This window comes from Oncorhynchus gorbuscha, linkage group LG18 (genome assembly GCF_021184085.1).
Source record: "Oncorhynchus gorbuscha isolate QuinsamMale2020 ecotype Even-year linkage group LG18, OgorEven_v1.0, whole genome shotgun sequence".
In the NCBI taxonomy this organism is placed as follows: Eukaryota; Metazoa; Chordata; class Actinopteri; order Salmoniformes; family Salmonidae; genus Oncorhynchus; species Oncorhynchus gorbuscha.
In genome coordinates, this window is record NC_060190.1 from 27,129,211 (window position 1) to 27,148,043 (window position 18,833).

The 18,833-nt window shown below is 44.2% G+C and overlaps 1 protein-coding gene across 1 annotated transcript in view; it reads right to left on the reverse strand.

Moving 5' to 3' along the window:
* The window catches only part of LOC124003576 (copine-9-like), a 186,704-nt gene that overhangs the window by 85,145 nt on the left and 82,726 nt on the right, over positions 1–18,833 (reverse strand). The window contains exon 7 of the mRNA XM_046311934.1: positions 11,081–11,157. Within this exon, the coding sequence (XP_046167890.1) occupies positions 11,081–11,157 (77 nt within the window). The remainder of the gene's footprint in view (positions 1–11,080; positions 11,158–18,833) is intronic.

Here is an 18,833-nt window from a genome sequence, read left to right on the forward strand (position 1 = left end):
CATGTAGCAGGCTTCTGTCTGTAACGTGAGCTGTTCAGTATGTGTTGATAGTCCTTTCTACTGCGCATTTTTTGAAAGATATAACGTTAGCCATCGAGAACTAACTAAGTTTTGCTACTTTTCTCAACAACATTGATGCCCTGAATTTAGCAGGTGCTATCAACATATCAGGTGGAGAAAGTGCTAGGCTACTTTCTGCACACGCCACGGTAAGTATGTGAGCCGGAGTTGCTTGACACAACGCAGACCAAACAAGATGTAGCTACAAACAAAACAGAGTTACATGGTTCCAGTCTGCCGTGAAGCGTTCATCCATGTGTACCGGTAAGAATCTAGATACAATTTCAAATATATGTTTCTAATTTTGTCAGAAAGTTGTTTTTATTGCAATTTAAAGCATACTGTTAGTTAGCGAGTGAACGTTAGCCTGCTGGCTCGCTAGTTAATGTTACATGTATGATATATGGAGTAATATTATTTGAATCAGAAACCCATTTGCATGGCTAGTTATAGCCTAATGTTAGCTAGCAAACATTGAACCTATACCACTCCCTCTTCAAATTAGGGCTAATTGGAAAAGCTGTTCAAAAGAGGACATTGTATTATTTCTTTGTACTCCCTGACGAAGGCCATGCAGCCGAAACGTGTTGGATTTTTAAAACTTTGCTTCTATTGAACATGCCATACAAATAAAGGCATTTTAATATTAATTATATGAAGAGTGCCTTGGTCCTCCTTTCTTTTTGATGACCAATTCACCCCTTTTACCAAAGTGCACCTTCTGTCTACCAAAATGTACTATTGTGTACCTTAGTAGCGCTTCCCTTCCTCCCCTTTCTACTAATTGAAACTAGTTTGTTGGCTACCTAGCTATCTGCAGACTCACACTACAGCTATGACAATGTTTGTATTGGTAGTAGTATGAGTCGGGATTATGCCGGTGCATTGTTTAACAAAGAAACAAAGACTCCACTTTGGCCAGATTATTACATGACCATCAAATTAGCCAGGTGTGTCTGGGGGTGATTACGGCCATCTATTGTATTTCATGAACATGTGTACATGTTTAGACAAATAGTGACCCATCCACTTAGCTAGAAGTGGCTGGGGGGGGTAATTTGTATTCCATGACCAATCAATTTAGACAAGTGTGTCAGGTAAGCGTCATCTAATAATTATGAAATATTTTATCTGGACACTTTCTGTTTTTGATATTGCTACTATGCAATTAACCATTTCAGTGTACCTTTTACACGCTCTGTATCCTGTGCATGTGACAACTTAGATAAAGCGTGTGTTTTTACTACATGGCCTCACATGTGAATCCTTAAAGAGATGGGTGAGGCTAAGGCATAAGAGGGTTGAACAATGCTGAATGGGTGTACACAAAGAAGAGCTCTCCAGTAGGCCATTTTGACAAAAGTGGGGTTAGAAGTTAATCAACTTTCAAAGCAGAATTACTTTCCCATTCTTCTTCAACTGCAGTATATGATATACCATTTCCTAGCTCTGAGTCTCTACTTTTATCCAATGTAAAAAACATTATTTCAAATTTTGCTACATAAAACCTGAATCGAGGCTTAGTGAATGGCCTTATGGGACACATGTTACTTATGAGGACATGCATATATTGTATGTACAAAATGTCATGACTGTAGCGCAAACAGGACAGAAGTTGGGAATTTCAGTTGATCACTTTATAGCGCCCCCCTTGGGCCAATCAGAGTATTGAAAATGCTGGATCTCTATGGCAAGACTCATCATTCGCTCAAGTTTCATCAGAATCGGGCGAGTGGTGTCTGAGATATCGCGTGTGACTAAGGACAAAGACAGATCCATAGTCCCCTCTTGATTTCATCATGGGGGACAATTACGGGTTCACCACTGCACAGTACAGTGGTCTGTCTGTCTGTTGTGGCCTGGTATGAGTGGCAGCCTTAAGAATTGGATTGAAATAAGTAATATTATACCAGTGAAGAAATATTTTTAGACATACGCCACGCCAGATAGGGATCGAGAATGGGAAGTGGGAGGACATACAAGCAGCTCAAGGGTTTTAATCTGAATCTTATCAGGGCAAGAGGTGCTGGAGATGTGGAGTGGAACATAATTACAGTGGAATTTAAGAGCTATGTGTGCGCGCGCCTGCGCAGTAACTTTTGTGAAGAAATGGGTTGGGGGGACAAGGACAGAGCAACATCGATCAAGTGTACCTGACAAAAGAGAAATATGGCATTTTATTTTAATATTCAATCTTTGAGATCTTTTACACCAAGTTGACATACCAAGTGCTTATAAGCAATGTTAACTTCACCTGTGTTTTTGTTTAGGGGAAGGAAGAAACTTGAGAGACACTGTGTTTAATATTCAATCTGGAAATATTTATGCCAAGTGCTGTTAACTTTACTTGTGTTTTCATCGAGTGGAGCTGGAGAGGGGAGACACTTGGGAAGCGATGGACTGTGTGGAAGGAATGAATATGGTTGGCAAATGAATCGCGGTCACCTTCCTCAGCAGCTAGTTTAACTGGCTGCTAGCAGCTCATACATCTCAATAAACAATGTTGGCAGGTTGTTCCTCCTTTTAAATTGGTATTTGCTCTGATTTAATTCATTTGGGGAACGTGAGACAATCCTCTTGGCCATGGGATATTTAATTATATAGAGGATAATAAATAATGTGTAGGGATGCACGGCACCATACTGACCTGTGCAAAGACTCCCAGTTATTAAAATGAATGGGCAAATAAGTGTGTGTGTGGTGTGTGTGTGTGTGTGTGTGTGTGTGTGTGTAAGTGAGACAACGAGATAGAGACAGACAATAGGAGAAAGGGTTTTGTCATTTATTCGGCAATTCTAAAATGTCAGTAAGTACGTTAAGGTATAAGTATCTAATTATTGCCAATAATCCATTGTGGCAAACAATACCTCTTACCTCCCACATCTCTATACTGCTGCCAATGAACAGAATAGTAGCACAGTTCCCCTGCTGTTTTAGTGATTGTATAGAAGGATTGACTTTCGAGCTTTTAATAGACAGTTCATCCACCTACTAAAAGCATACTTTACTAAATGGAGGAAGCTTTCATGATTGCATTTAACAAGGGAGAGTGAACAGGTGAAGAGGTGGACCTCTACATAAAAAGGTCTCTAATGAGGTTCAAGTGTCAGGTCAACACAGAAACAGTTCCCCCCACACTCAAGGAGTTTACCATGGACCAATTAAATCAAACTTGACTTGACTTGCCCAATGACATTGGTGTGTCACCTGCCACCATGCAGTCCTCCAAATACAACAGTATTTGAGATCTTTCAAAAATACTATGCGGTTCTCGATTGAACTTGCCTGATGCAAGAGAAAGTTTGAAATAGTCAGATAGGCAAGGTTAACATGTTATCTGGCACTATGAGCAGACCCGAGCTGATGCTCAAAGCAATTTGAAAGACTTCAGATCCTGTTTAAAACCAGATCTGACCGCCACACACAGCAAACAGCCCACGGATTGTTAAAGCAGAACCATCTCCAACTAATGTGCTTCACCACCCAAAGTCACCCACACAGGAACAAAAGTCTCCTCTCCATAGCAACCCAGCCAGCGCAATGCATGCAGTTCCGCCAGAACTACACTGAAAATAAACAGACCTGGGTTCAAATACTATTTTAAATCATTTAAAATACTTTAGCTTGGCTTGATTGAGCTTGTCTGTTGCAAAAGAGCCAATAGAAAAATCCCAATAGCGTGAGCCCCACCCACCTGGCACTCTAGGCAGGCTAAAGCAAGCGCTCAAAGTATTTGGGAGATTTCGAATAGTATTTGAACCCAGCACTGAAAATAAATACAAACCCAGAGTAGCAGCATATAGCCTACACACACACATTGCAGAGACGCTGCCTGTCAGATCAAAACCCACCAACCTGTCACAATGCCAAAAACTCACCGGTACTTCAAAGACTCACATTTCACACTTTGAGATTAAGATTTTGATTGAATTTTTTTCAGAATCAAAACCACACAAACTCAAATTTGTTAATCAGAAACCCATTGAAACAAAGAGCGCAGGGAGGGCCACTATAGTTCATAGGCTTTATAATGAGGGAGAGAGAGAGAGAGAGCCAAACTCAGGTCTGTTAACTTGTGGGTTGGTGAGTGTTGGATTGATCAAAGCTCTGAGGTAATTCCAGTTTGCTGTACTGTACTGAGTGGAACGAAAGGAACAACAGAGGAACATCAAGTCACTCTACATTTGGCCTTTAAATATTTCATCATCTGTGTGCGTGTGAATGGGTGTTGCTTTCCTTCAAATTAACTTAAAATTAATTTGTGAAGGTTTTTATATTGAACTTTGGTGCTGTTGTGCAGCTTGCATGGCACTGGCATAAGCTTGTCTTTGATGGCTGTGGTTTATGGAGCTTTGCAGCCTTGCTTTGTGTTGTCAGTTATTACATTTCCCCAGAGTCTCTGTTTTATCCAAAGCTTGGAAGATGGGAAGTTAATTACTGTACAGCTGTGGGGCTTGAAGATTCTTCCCCAAGTCTTTCCATCATATCTGGTGTTGTAGTGTTGACTATCTTTGAATGTGAAGACTGTTTGTTATCAAATCATTTCTCTATGTGTAATTATTCCGTAATTCAACGAATCACGGAATAGTAATTAACTAGGAAGTCGGGGCACCACGGAAAAATGTTCGTACAGTTTCAATTTCCAGAATGTAACTCTTCAGATATTTTATTATTTTCACAGATCACAATCTTCTATTAATGTACTATTACCTCAACGTCGCAAACCCTTGGATATCTGCATGAACCCTGTCATAAATCATGAATCAGCAACATACAAATTGTCTTAATTGTTTATTTAATAACTAAATAATCACACAGAATTACATAAAAACACACCCAATTAGGTCATACATTGGTTACTGACATGATACACTGAAAAGTCCCTAGTGGGCTAAGCCGATATGACGGCTTGGTAGACAAAGGAAAGGGGTGGGGACCGTTCAAGAGCGGGAAACTCAGAGAGGATTCACTGTAATACAGTCGATATCTACACATGAAATGCTAATACTTTTAACATGAACAACCGTGTATTTGAAAATCAATTGCAATTTACATATTTACGAGAGTACGCCTTTGTTGTCCCTCTCTGCGATTACCGGTCTGTCTGCTGGATAGTCAGTCAACCAAAAGCCTCTGGTTTGTCCACCAGAGATCAAAGTCTGTTGAGTTGTAGGTTGTTATAATTAATATTTCAGAGTACCATTCGGATGCGTTTACCAGACTAAAGTATTTAAACAGCTGCAGCCTGAATAATTGTTCTTTAGTTTGTAGATTTCTTAGCCATTTCAATGTGGGAATGATCTCCACGTTCTCTCGTCTTGTCTTTGGGTAGAGTTGCCAACCATTTCAACATGTAGCGACAGCTTCCATGTTTTCTGGTCCCTAGAGTAGTTTGAAACACCTCACTCAATACTCCATGGCAGTGAAAAGAGTTTCTACTAGGAATTTATGACCGTTGTAAAAGCTGGGGTGGGAGAGAGAATGAGAGAGGGAGGAGCCACGATATACACCCAAAAGGGCCACGTCGGAGACACTGGGAAAGAATGAGGAACTCTTGACCTACTCAAGTGTAAAGAGTAACTACAAATACGGCCTTGATACCGTCTTAACATATTCAAACCTATTTGAATTTCTAATGGGGAAGGCAGAGGGAGACCTTTCTTTTTTCTATAGTGTGTATGTTAAACTTGAAGGGGTGGAGATAAATTAAGGATGAAACACAGTGTGGTCTGTTTGTGTGTGGCTTAAATCTCCCAGGTCCAACATAAATTACACTAATGACCACCTGGTACACTGAGTGGGCATGTTCCCATCAATCCCCCCAAAGCTCGTGCTGTGACTGGTTACAAGAGACATAATATGCACTATGGCTTTATCAACATCAAGCATACCTGAGACATGATTGCACTCACAGACGCATTAATAACCATGACATATTCACACAGGGGGAGTTGTTCTCTGAAGTCTAGTAACCAGGCACAAACCAGAAATCCTATATTGTGTTTGTGCGTGTGTGCAGAGATGATGATTCGATTTTTGGAGAGCAGCAAGCACTTCGGTCAAAGTCGGCAGGGGGTTGACAACACGCTACAGCTATGTACACATTTAATAGACATACTGTTGGTGGTCCTGTGGGTTGAAATGGCTGAATGTTTGCCCTGTTATTGGGAGGAGTTATGCTGGCGTATGGCAGTGGTGGTGGGTTCCCCTAGTAATCCCCTGCCTTTGAATACCACCAGGCTCTCTTTGTCCCTTTACTTGAGATCTGACAGCAGATAATCGCACTGTCTGATGCCATTTTAGAGAACAGAATGGAAAAGATGAAACAGTTTATCCCGACTGAAATGTTGGTGATAGAGACAGAAGGAGACATTATGCACTCTCAGTTGCCATAGAAACATGCACATCAAGTCAGAGGAATAATAATATGGTGTGTGTGTGTGTGTGTGTGTGTGTGTGTGTGTGTGTGTGTGTGTGTGTGTGTGTGTGTGTGTTGCTGCCATTGAGGTGTGGTGTAGTGTGGACTCTACTGTGATCAATACCTCTCTCTCTCCCTGCCTTGGTCCCTCTTATCATCTCACTCCATGGGAGTGTGAGTCTTTGCATGGTAGGACACACACACACACACACAGTCAAACACTCTTTGTCAGCACCAGTCAACCAGTATTTGCTAGTTATCTCCCAACATAGTGACATAGAGCCAGAACTGACAGAAAATGTGTGGCAAGACAGCATTTGCCCCAGTACTTTTCAATCTGGTGTGGCGCTGCCACAACACTTTCAAAGCAGCAGAAACAAACGCTTTCACCAGACATATTCATTAGTTCACTCCATAGAAAAATGTAGAAAAACGTTTTTCTATGGAAAAGAAAGCAGGCGTGTATTTTCTTACATTTCAGCCCGTTTGCCTCTTTTCTCAGGTGAATACAACCCTGAGCCTGGGATTTTACGCGGTAATTCTCAGTTGCATTCACTTGTCAGTTACAGTGGGCTCCTAGCTACAGGCAACAGAGCCTCATTAACCACACCTCTCAACAACTATGTCAGGATACCTCAGCACCTTGTTGTTTGAATGCACTCTGCACTTTGTTTCTTTCTTCGCCCTCACTCCTCTCCAGTCTGTGGAATCTGACTTTGTGGCTGTGTTATCTAGTGGAAAACCCTGCCTGCCTTGTTGCCTGCCTCATGAGAGCGCAAACACACAGTTTAGTCATCCTCTAAAACTATCTAGAATGATCCAAACTATAGCAGCTAACAAAAATACTAAAGTTAGCTTCATAGACGCTAACTACTAGAGCTTTTTTTACGAAATTATCTTCTGACCGGGGGAGTTTTGTTAAGAGCCCTGATGCTTGCTCTAAACATTAACACACATCATTGTGGTACTGTTTTGGAAACATAATAAATGTATCTTTCATATCAGCTTGTTTGCGAAAGACATAAGGAAGACATATGTCGCCACCTGTGCTAACTAGCAATCTAGCGTGCTCCAAATACCTCTTTGTAAGCTAACTGGGGAGGAAGTGTAGTTTGTCAACTGAAGGCACACACAGTGTATGGATCTTTGAAAAACTGCATTTTTTAAAAAAATAATTAATTCTCACTGACATGAAAAATAAGGGGCCATTTAAAACCGTTAAAACACAGCGTCGGAATTGTAGCCAAATGTGTGCGAATGTAATGGATAAGGGTTTTTTGACAGCTATCTTTAGAGCAGCCTAGCTAGATAGCTAACATTAGCTAGCTAGGATGATGCAATCATGCAGTCAGCAGTTAACATGCATCGTTTTTTAAATGCTAACTGTATTAAGAGTGGAATTTAAGGCAGGGTGAGGAAAGGTGTGACTCCAGGTTACAATAGGCCATAAGTATACAGCAAATTGCTGATTGTCCTCACTTTGATTATGCTGTAATAACATACTGTAGCACCATGACCAGGATCTCTATTCATTTAAGTAAGCAGATTAGGGCTTTCAGGAGGAACAGAAAATTGTGTGTCAGTTCGTAAACCATGGGCGGCAGGGTAGCCTAGTGGTTAGAGTGTTGGACTAGTAACCGGAAGGTTGCAAGTTCAAACCCCCGAGCTGAAAAGGTACAAATCTGTCGTTCTGCCCCTGAACAGGCAGTTAACCCACTGTTCCTAGGCCATCATTGAAAATAAGAATTTGTTCTTAACTGACTTGCCTAGTTAAATAAAGGTAAAATAAAAATAAATGTGCCATGGAATTGGTACATTGAAAATCTCTTCCCAAACATTTTGCAATTTATATGGCAGAGCTGTCAATTTTTTATGTCCTTAAATGAAACTGATATATATTTTTATTTATCACAATTTGCTTTAACCAATTTTGGTCTTTAATAATGAAGTGCTGACAGACAAGTTCTTTACTTTTCCCCCTTCCACTTGTTAAAGGTTCCAACTGATAAAGATGTGTTTAATCAATTAGTATATTTGAATTTAACCACAATATTTGTTGTATTATTTGTTCTGTCTTTTCTGGTGGATTAAACTGAAATTGCAACCAACTTTATATAGCTTGTTTAAAAAAATAACAATATTTTGGAGATGATTTCGTTTTCAAATAACCGAATGTGAGCGATTGTAACATGGATAAAGTGAAAAAGACCATTCTTGAACATGGGGTGAGACATTCTTACTAATTTGTAAATAAAGCCAATTTGTTATTTAGAATGATTTATCTCTGTTTTTAGAGAGAGAGAAACCAAAACCACATGTCAAGTGTAATTCCCCATTTGTATTTACCCAATCTCTTAACTCCAGGACCACCAACAGTTTTTTGTTATTGTTGCCTGACGCAGGACACTAGTGCCAGAGAAGTGAGCCTCAAAAAAAAACGCCTAATTTACAAAAAGATAGTAAATTTGCGCCACAGTTTAGACTACCGAAAGATCAACATTCTATCGCCCCCTTGTGATAGTGTGGTGCAATGACAGAATGTCATCATCTACCACTAATGGTGGCGGCATAAGCTCGTAACTTTTAAAGGAAGAACCATCATAGCAACTCTGTGCTTTTGTCTTAAAGCTCAAATGTCATAAGTGTAGCCTACAGATGAGAAAATAAACCCTTTAATTGTCTGCACATACATGCTTGTGCATTGTTACATTATTCAAGAGTGTAATATATTTTAGAAGAAAAGTTTCTGTCATTGTTGAAAAGTTTGTGCTTACTGGCTAGTAGTGGCTACTGTGATATTTACGGTAAATTTGAGCTGCAGACCAAGAATGTTGCTTTGCCAGCCACAGTGAAAGGTTAAGGCAAGGATGTAATGTTAATTGAAAAGTAGCATTCTCTTTCGCCACCCCGCTTCTCAGACTCTCCTTCATATCTCTTAGTGGGAATAGGACCTCGGAGTTTGTGCTTTATGGCATTGTGCTGTTGTCTGCTACGTACACCAAACACAGAGAGCAAGAGAGAGAGAAAGAGCAAGAGAGCGAGAGAGGCAGAGAGACAGAGACGCATTCAAACAAAGCTGGTCAGTGTGTTTTCCCGGATATATAAAATGTTGTAATTGTTTCCTTGCAAATTCAATTTTGGAGTTCTCAAAACCTTGGCTATTGAATTGAAAAGGGCCCAATTCCATGCTGAGTCTATTACATATAAAATAATATATGCCATTTTAGCAGAAGCTTTCATCCAAAGAGACTTAGTCATGTGTGCATAGATTTCTTACGTATGGGTGGTCCCGGGAATCAAGCAATGCTCTACCAACTGAGCTACAGAGGAACACATGTATTAGGTGATTCACTGGGCCAGTGTTGTGCGACTGACATGGGTTCAAATATAATTTAAATCATTTTAAATAACTTACACTTAGGTATAAGGTTTCCAAAAGTGTTCTTCGGTTGACCCCATATTAGAACCTTTTTGGTTCCACATAGAACCCCTTTGGGTTCCATGTAGAACCCTCTCTGGAAAGTTTATTCAAAGGGTCCTGCTAACAGGCTAACTACACCACTCGCGTCGTGTGAATAATATAGAAATCTATATTATTAAATTATTGCACCCGCACTGCTCGCGCTCGCCAACGAGCGTCTGTGTTGCCAAGGGCTAAAATAGAAGTCAGTTCTATTTCTGACGCAGATCGCGCTGCAAGTTCTGCCTCTCGCACCTCCTCATTTGTTTATAGAAGCAGGTAGCCACGTGGGTGACTGAAGACGAACAAGGTCAGTGGTGGTAATGCACCTAATTTATGAAAGTTGCCAATGATAATATAAAGTCAAGACAAGAAAAAACCTGGAAGGAGGAGAGATGACTAGAAACAATTTGGTTTTATGTGTAGATTAATTGGTGAAGTAGAGGACCTTGTGCATTTCATGTAAAATAACAACTCAATGTTTACATACCAGGACAAATTAGCTAGTAACAGCAAGCTAGCTAAATGGGACAAATTAGCTAGCAAGTGCAAGCTAGCTAGCTAAATTGCCATAAATGTGTAAGGCTTTTCGACTTGTCACTAAATTAATATAATTGGTTCAGAGTTTGTTTTGATATTTTAACCTGCGTGTCGTGATCGTGTTTGGTGTGGGGGGACAAAATACATTTATGCACGATGGCGCACGCACCCAGACGATTTGGGTTCTGTGTAAGGGGACAGCCAAATAACCATTTTAGGTTCTAGATAGCACCTTTTTTTGAAAGAGTGTAGCTGTGCTTGACTGAGCAAACCCTAACCCACCTGACCTTCCAGACAGGTCTAGTTACCGCCATAGCATGTGTTATTTCCTCAAGCTCTCGTAAAATACAATCCTTCTCAGCTGGAGTTTTGATGATAGATTCATCTCCAGTTCCATGCCTGTTGTACAGTGGAAGCCTCCGGGCTTAGACACACCAACGATTGTGTTCTTGTTTTTCGCAATCTACGAGGCAATGCGAACATTGTGAGATTCTGGAAGCCTGTCAAATGCGGTGGCGTACAGTAGCAAATTGTGTTTTGATGCATGCTATTACACAGCAGATACACAGATAGATATTTGATAGACATATTGGTAGACTTACGAGAGGGTTCTCTCCAGCCGACTGCCTGTGGAACCGATGATCTCCCCCAGAGTGCAGAACATCTGGCCCAGGAAGTCCTGTAGAAGGAGGGGTACCATAATTAGCACAACACCTAGCTCCTATTATGCTTTGCCTGGAGTGGCATCAGTTTTAGCACAACACCTAGCTCCTATTATGCTTTGCATGGAGGGGCATCAGATTTAACACAACACCTAGCTCCTATAATCCCATAGTCTCACATGCCAGACAGGCTCTGATTTTATTGTTACGTTTTTACAGATACACTGTATGGACGGGACAGAGGGTTTGATTCATGGGTGTCATGCATCCTATAAATCTGAGGGGGCAAATCTGGATTCTTCCGTGCAGATTTTCTCAAAGTCTGTTAAATGAAATGGGGAGCGGCAATGAACAGCAATCTTCAAGTCATTCTCCAGATTTTCAATGGAATTCAAGTCTGTGCTTTGGCTTGGCAAGTCAAGGACGTTCACATTTTTGATCTGAAGCAATTCCAACGTTGCTTTGGCTGTATATTTGGGATCATTGTCCTAAGGTCGTTTGCACTCTGAAGCAGATTCTAATCAAGGATTTGCCTGTATTTGTCTCCATTCATTGTTCCCTCTATCCTTACCAGTCTCCCAGTCCCTGCCTCTGAAAAGCATCCACATAGCATGATGCTGCCACCACCATGCTTCACGGTAGGGACGGTGTTATATGGGTGATGAGCTGTGCCTGGTTTTCTCCAGACATAGCGCTTTGCATTCAGGTGAAAAAGTTACATGTCTCATCAGACCACAGAATGTTTGCCTATTGATCTCAGAGTCTATCAGGTGCCCTTTTTGCAAACTCCAGGTGTGCTGTCATGTGCCTTTTTCTCAGAAGTTTCAAATCAAATCAAATCCAATTTTATTTGTCACATACACATGGTTAGCAGATGTTAGTGCGAGTGTAGCGAAATGCTTGTGCTTCTAGTTCCGACAATGCAGTAATAACCAACAAGTAATCTAGCTAACAAATCCAAAACTACTACCTTATAGACACAAGTGTAAGGGGATAAAGAATATGTACATAAGATATATGAATGAGTGATGGTACAGAGCGGCATAGGCAAGATACAGTAGATGGTATTGAGTGCAGTATATACATATGAGATGAGTATGTAAACAAAGTGGCATAGTGGCTAGTGATACATGTATTACATAAGGATGCAGTAGATGATATAGAGTACAGTATATACGTATACATATGAGATTAATAATGTAGGGTATGTAAACATTATATTAGGTAGCATTGTTTAAAGTGGCTAGTGATATATTTTACATCATTTCCCATCAATTCCCATTATTAAAGTGGCTGGAGTTGAGTCAGTGTGTTGGCAGCAGCCACTCAATGTTAGTGGTGGCTGTTTAACATTCTGATGGCCTTGAGATAGAAGCTGTTTTTCAGTCTCTCGGTCCCAGCTTTGATGCACCTGTACTGACCTCGCCTTCTGGATGATAGCGGGGTGAACAGGCAGTGGCTCGGGTGGTTGTTGTCCTTGATGATCTTTATGGCCTTCCTGTGACATTGGGTGGTGTAGGTGTCCTGGAGGGCAGGTAGTTTGCCCCCGGTGATGCATTGTGCAGACCTCACTACCCTCTGGAGAGCCTTACGGTTGTGGGCGGAGCAGTTGCCGTACCAGGCGGTGATACAGCCCGCCAGGATGCTCTCGATTGTGCATCTGTAGAAGTTTGTGAGTGCTTTTGGTGACAAGCCAAATTTCTTCAGCCTCCTGAGGTTGAAGAGGCGCTGCTGCGCCTTCTTCACGATGCTGTCTGTGTGGGTGGACCAATTCAGTTTGTCTGTGATGTGTACGCCGAGGAACTTAAAACTTACTACCCTCTCCACTACTGTTCCATCGATGTGGATAGGGGGGGTGTCATGTTTTGTCATTGATTATCATGTCTTGTCCCTGTGCTTCCCCTTCTATTCGTTTCCCTCTGCTGGTCTTATTAGGTTCTTTCCCTCTTTCTATCCCTCTCTCTCCCCCTCCCTCTCTCACTCTCTCGCTCTCTCTTCTCTCTATCGTTCCGTTCCTGCTCCCAGCTGTTCCTATTCCCCTAATCAATAATTTAGTCTTCGGGTTTTTGACCGTTCAGTTTTTGGTGGGGAGGCTTCTAGGGCCCTGGCTTCCCTATGCCAAGGTGATCGATCCATAACGGATTACTCTATAGAGTTTCGCACTCTTGCTGCCTCTAGTGACTGGAACGAGCCGGCGCTGCTCGCTTGTTTTCTGGAGGGACTCCACGCAGTGGTCAAAGATGAGATTCTCTCTCGGGAGGTTCCTTCCAGTGTGGACTCTTTGATTGCTCTCGCCATCCGCATAGAACGACGGGTAGATCTTCGTCACCAAGCTCGTGGAAGAGAGCTCGCGTCAACGGTGTTTCCCTGCTCCGCATCGCAACCATCTCCCTCCTCTGGCTCAGAGACTGAGCCCATGCAGCTGGGAGGTATTCGCATCTCGACCAAGGAGAGGGAACGGAGGATCACCAACCGCCTGTGCCTCTATTGCGGATTTGATGGACATTTTGTCAATTCATGTCCAGTAAAGGCCAGAGCTCATCAGTAAGCGGAGGGCTACTGGTGAGCGCTACTACTCAGGTCTCTTCATCTAGATCCTGTACTACTATGTCGGTCCATCTACGCTGGACCGGTTCGGGTGCTACATGCAGTGCCTTGATTGACTCTGGGGCTGAGGGTTGTTTCATGGACGAAGCATGGGCTCGGAAACATGACATTCCTTTCAGACAGTTAGACAAGCCTACGCCCATGTTTGCCTTAGATGGTAGTCATCTTCCCAGTATCAGATTTGAGACACTACCTTTAACTCTCACAGTATCTGGTAACCACAGTGAGACTATTTCTTTTTTGATTTTTCGTTCACCTTTTACACCTGTTGTTTTGGGTCATCCCTGGCTAGTATGTCATAATCCTTCTATTAATTGGTCTAGTAATTCTATCCTATCCTGGAACGTTTCTTGTCATGTGAAGTGTTTAATGTCTGCCATCCCTCCCATTTCTTCTGTCCCCACTTCTCAGGAGGAACCTGGCGATTTGACAGGAGTGCCGGAGGAATATCATGATCTGCGCACGGTCTTCAGTCGGTCCCGAGCCAACTCCCTTCCTCCTCACCGGTCGTATGATTGTAGTATTGATCTCCTTCCGGGGACCACTCCTCCTCGGGGTAGACTATACTCTCTGTCGGCTCCCGAACGTAAGGCTCTCGAGGATTATTTATCTGTGTCTCTTGACGCCGGTACCATAGTGCCTTCTTCCTCTCCGGCCGGGGCGGGGTTCTTTTTGTTAAGAAGAAGGACGGTACTCTGCGCCCCTGCGTGGATTATCGAGGGCTGAATGACATAACGGTTAAGAATCGTTATCCGCTTCCCCTTATGTCATCAGCCTTCGAGATTCTGCAGGGAGCCAGGTGCTTTACTAAGTTGGACCTTCGTAACGCTTACCATCTCGTGCGCATCAGAGAGGGGGACGAGTGGAAAACGGCGTTTAACACTCCGTTAGGGCATTTTGAGTACCGGGTTCTGCCGTTTGGTCTCGCCAATGCGCCAGCTGTTTTTCAGGCATTAGTTAATGATGTTCTAAGAGACATGCTGAACATCTTTGTTTTTGTCTATCTTGACGATATCCTGATTTTTTTCACCGTCACTCGAGATTCATGTTCAGCACGTTCGACGTGTTCTACAGCGCCTTTTAGAGAATTGTCTCTACGTAAAGGCTGAGAAGTGCTCTTTTCATGTCTCCTCCGTTACTTTTCTCGGTTCCGTTATTTCCGCTGAAGGCATTCAGATGGATTCCGCTAAGGTCCAAGCTGTCAGTGATTGGCCCGTTCCAAGGTCACGTGTCGAGTTGCAGCGCTTTTTAGGTTTCGCTAATTTCTATCGGCGTTTCATTCGTAATTTCGGTCAAGTTGCTGCCCCTCTCACAGCTCTTACTTCTGTCAAGACGTGTTTTAAGTGGTCCGGTTCCGCCCAGGGAGCTTTTGATCTTCTAAAAGAACGTTTTACGTCCGCTCCTATCCTCGTTACTCCTGACGTCACTAGACAATTCATTGTCGAGGTTGACGCTTCAGAGGTAGGCGTGGGAGCCATTCTATCCCAGCGGTTCCAGTCTGACGATAAGGTTCATCCTTGCGCTTATTTTTCTCATCGCCTGTCGCCATCTGAGCGCAACTATGATGTGGGTAACCGTGAACTGCTCGCCATCCGCTTAGCCCTAGGCGAATGGCGACAGTGGTTGGAGGGGGCGACCGTTCCTTTTGTCGTTTGGACAGACCATAAGAACCTTGAGTACATCCGTTCTGCCAAACGACTTAATGCCCGTCAAGCTCGTTGGGCGTTGTTTTTCGCTCGTTTCGAGTTTGTGATTTCTTACCGTCCGGGTAGCAAGAACACCAAGCCTGATGCCTTATCCCGTCTGTTTAGTTCTTCTGTGGCTTCTACTGATCCCGAGGGGATTCTTCCTTATGGGCGTGTTGTCGGGTTGACAGTCTGGGGAATTGAAAGACAGGTTAAGCAAGCACTCACGCACACTGCGTCGCCGCGCGCTTGTCCTAGTAACCTCCTTTTCGTTCCTGTTTCCACTCGTCTGGCTGTTCTTCAGTGGGCTCACTCTGCCAAGTTAGCTGGTCATCCCGGTGTTCGAGGCACTCTTGCGTCTATTCGCCAGCGCTTTTGGTGGCCGACTCAGGAGCGTGACACGCGCCGTTTCGTGGCTGCTTGTTCGGACTGCGCGCAGACTAAGTCGGGTAACTCTCCTCCTGCCGGTCGTCTCAGACCGCTCCCCATTCCTTCTCGACCATGGTCTCACATCGCCCTAGACTTCATTACCGGTCTGCCTTTGTCTGCGGGGAAGACTGTGATTCTTACGGTTGTCGATAGGTTCTCTAAGGCGGCACATTTCATTCCCCTCGCTAAACTTCCTTCCGCTAAGGAGACGGCACAAATCATCATCGAGAATGTGTTCAGAATTCATGGCCTCCCGTTAGACGCCGTTTCAGACAGAGGCCCGCAATTCACGTCACAGTTTTGGAGGGAGTTCTGTCGTTTGATTGGTGCGTCCGTCAGTCTCTCTTCCGGGTTTCATCCCCAGTCTAACGGTCAAGCAGAGAGGGCCAATCAGACGATTGGTCGCATACTACGCAGCCTTTCTTTCAGAAACCCTGCGTCTTGGGCAGAACAGCTCCCCTGGGCAGAATACGCTCACAACTCGCTTCCTTCGTCTGCTACCGGGTTATCTCCGTTTCAGAGTAGTCTGGGTTACCAGCCTCCTCTGTTCTCATCCCAGCTTGCCGAGTCCAGCGTTCCCTCCGCTCAAGCGTTTGTCCAACGTTGTGAGCGCACCTGGAGGAGGGTGAGGTCTGCACTTTGCCGTTACAGGGCACAGACTGTGAGAGCCGCCAATAAACGCAGGATTAAGAGTCCAAGGTATTGTTGCGGCCAGAGAGTGTGGCTTTCCACTCGCAACCTTCCTCTTACGACAGCTTCTCGTAAGTTGACTCCGTGGTTCATTGGTCCGTTCCGTGTCTCCCAGGTCGTCAATCCTGTCGCTGTGCGACTGCTTCTTCCGCGACATCTTCGTCGCGTCCATCCTGTCTTCCATGTCTCCTGTGTCAAGCCCTTTCTTCGCACCCCGTTCGTCTTCCCTCCCCCTCCCGTCCTTGTCGAGAGCGCACCTATTTACAAGGTACGTAAGATCATGGACATGCGTTCTCGGGGACGGGGTCACCAATACTTAGTGGATTGGGAGGGTTACGGTCCTGAGGAGAGGAGTTGGGTTCCGTCTCGGGACGTGCTGGACCGTTCGCTTATTGATGATTTCCTCCGTTGCCGCCAGGGTTCCTCCTCGAGTGCGCCAGGAGGCGCTCGGTGAGTGGGGGGTACTGTCATGTTTTGTCATTGATTATCATGTCTTGTCCCTGTGCTTCCCCTTCTATTCGTTTCCCTCTGCTGGTCTTATTAGGTTCTTTCCCTCTTTCTATCCCTCTCTCTCCCCCTCCCTCTCTCACTCTCTCGCTCTCTCTTCTCTCTATCGTTCCGTTCCTGCTCCCAGCTGTTCCTATTCCCCTAATCAATCATTTAGTCTTCCCACACCTGTTCCCGATCCTTTTCCCTGATTAGAGTCCCTATTTCTCTCCTTGTTTTCCGTTCCTGCCCTGTCGGATCCTTGTCTATATTCACCGTGCTGTGTCTATGTATTGCCCTGTCGTGTCGTGTTTCCCTCAGATGCTGCGTGGTGAGCAGGTGTCTGAGTCTGCTAGGTTCAAGTGCCTTCCCGAGGCAACCTGCAGTTCTTGATCAAGTCTCCAGTCTGTTCTCGTCTTTACGAGTAGTATTATGCCTTTTGTTTTGTAAAGTATCTTTACTGGATTAAAAACTCTGTTTTCGCCAAGTCGCTTTTGGGTCCTTATTCACCTGCATAACAGGGGGTGTTCCCTCTGCTGTTTCCTGAAGTCCAAAATCATCTCCTTAGTTTTGTTGACGTTGAGTGTGAGGTTATTTTCCTGACACCACACTCCGAGGGCCCTCACCTCCTCCCTGTAGGCCGTCTCGTCGTTGTTGGTAATCAAGCCTTCCACTGTTGTGTCGTCCGCAAACTTGATGATCGAGTTGGAGGCGTGCGTGGCCACGCAGTCGTGGGTGAACAGGGAGTACAGGAGAGGGCTCAGAACGCACCCTTGTGGGGCCCCAGTGTTGAGGATCAGGTGGAGATGTTGTTGCCTACCCTCACCACCTGGGGGCAGCCCGTCAGGAAGTCCAGTACCCAGTTGCACAGGGCGGGGTCGAGACCCAGGGTCTCGAGCTTGGAGGGCACTATGGTGTTAAATGCCGAGCTGTAGTTGATGAACATCATTCCCACATAGGTATTCCTCTTGTCCAGATGGGTTAGGGCAGTGTGCAGTGTGGTTGAGATTGCATCGTCTGTGGACCTATTTGGGTGGTAAGCAAATTGGAGTGGGTCTAGGGTGTCAGGTAGGGTGGTGGTGATATGGTCCTTGACTAGTTTCTCAAAGCACTTCATGATGACAGAAGTGAGTGCTACGGAGCGGTAGTCGTTTAGCTCAGTTACCTTAGCTTTCTTGGGAACAGGAACAATGGTGGCCCTCTTGAAGCATGTGGGAACAGCAGACTGGTATAGGGATTGATTGAATATGTCCGTAAACACACCGGCCAGCTGGTCTGTGCATGCTCTGAGGGCGCGGCTGGGGATGCCGTCTGGGCCTGCAGCCTTGCGAGGGTTGACACGTTTAAATGTTTTCCTCACGTCGGCTGCAGTGAAGGAGAGTCCGCATGTGTTAGTTGCGGGCAGTGTCAGTGGCACTGTATTGTCCTCAAAGCGGGCAAAACAGTTATTTAGTCTGCCTGGGAGCAAGACATCCTGGTCCGTGACGGTGCTGGTTTTCTTTTTGTAATCCGTGATTGACTGTAGACCCTGCCACATACCTCTTGTGTCTGAGCCGTTGAATTGAGATTCTACTTTGTCTCTATACTGACGCTTAGCTTGTTTGATTGCCTTGCGGAGGGAATAGTTACACTGTTTGTATTTGGTCATGTTTCCAGTCACTTTGCCCTGATTAAAAGCAGTGGTTCGCCCTTTCAGTTTCACGCGAATGCTGCCATCAATCCACGGTTTCTGGTTTGGGAATGTTTTAATCGTTGCTATGGGAACGACATCTTCAACGCACTTTAATAATATAATA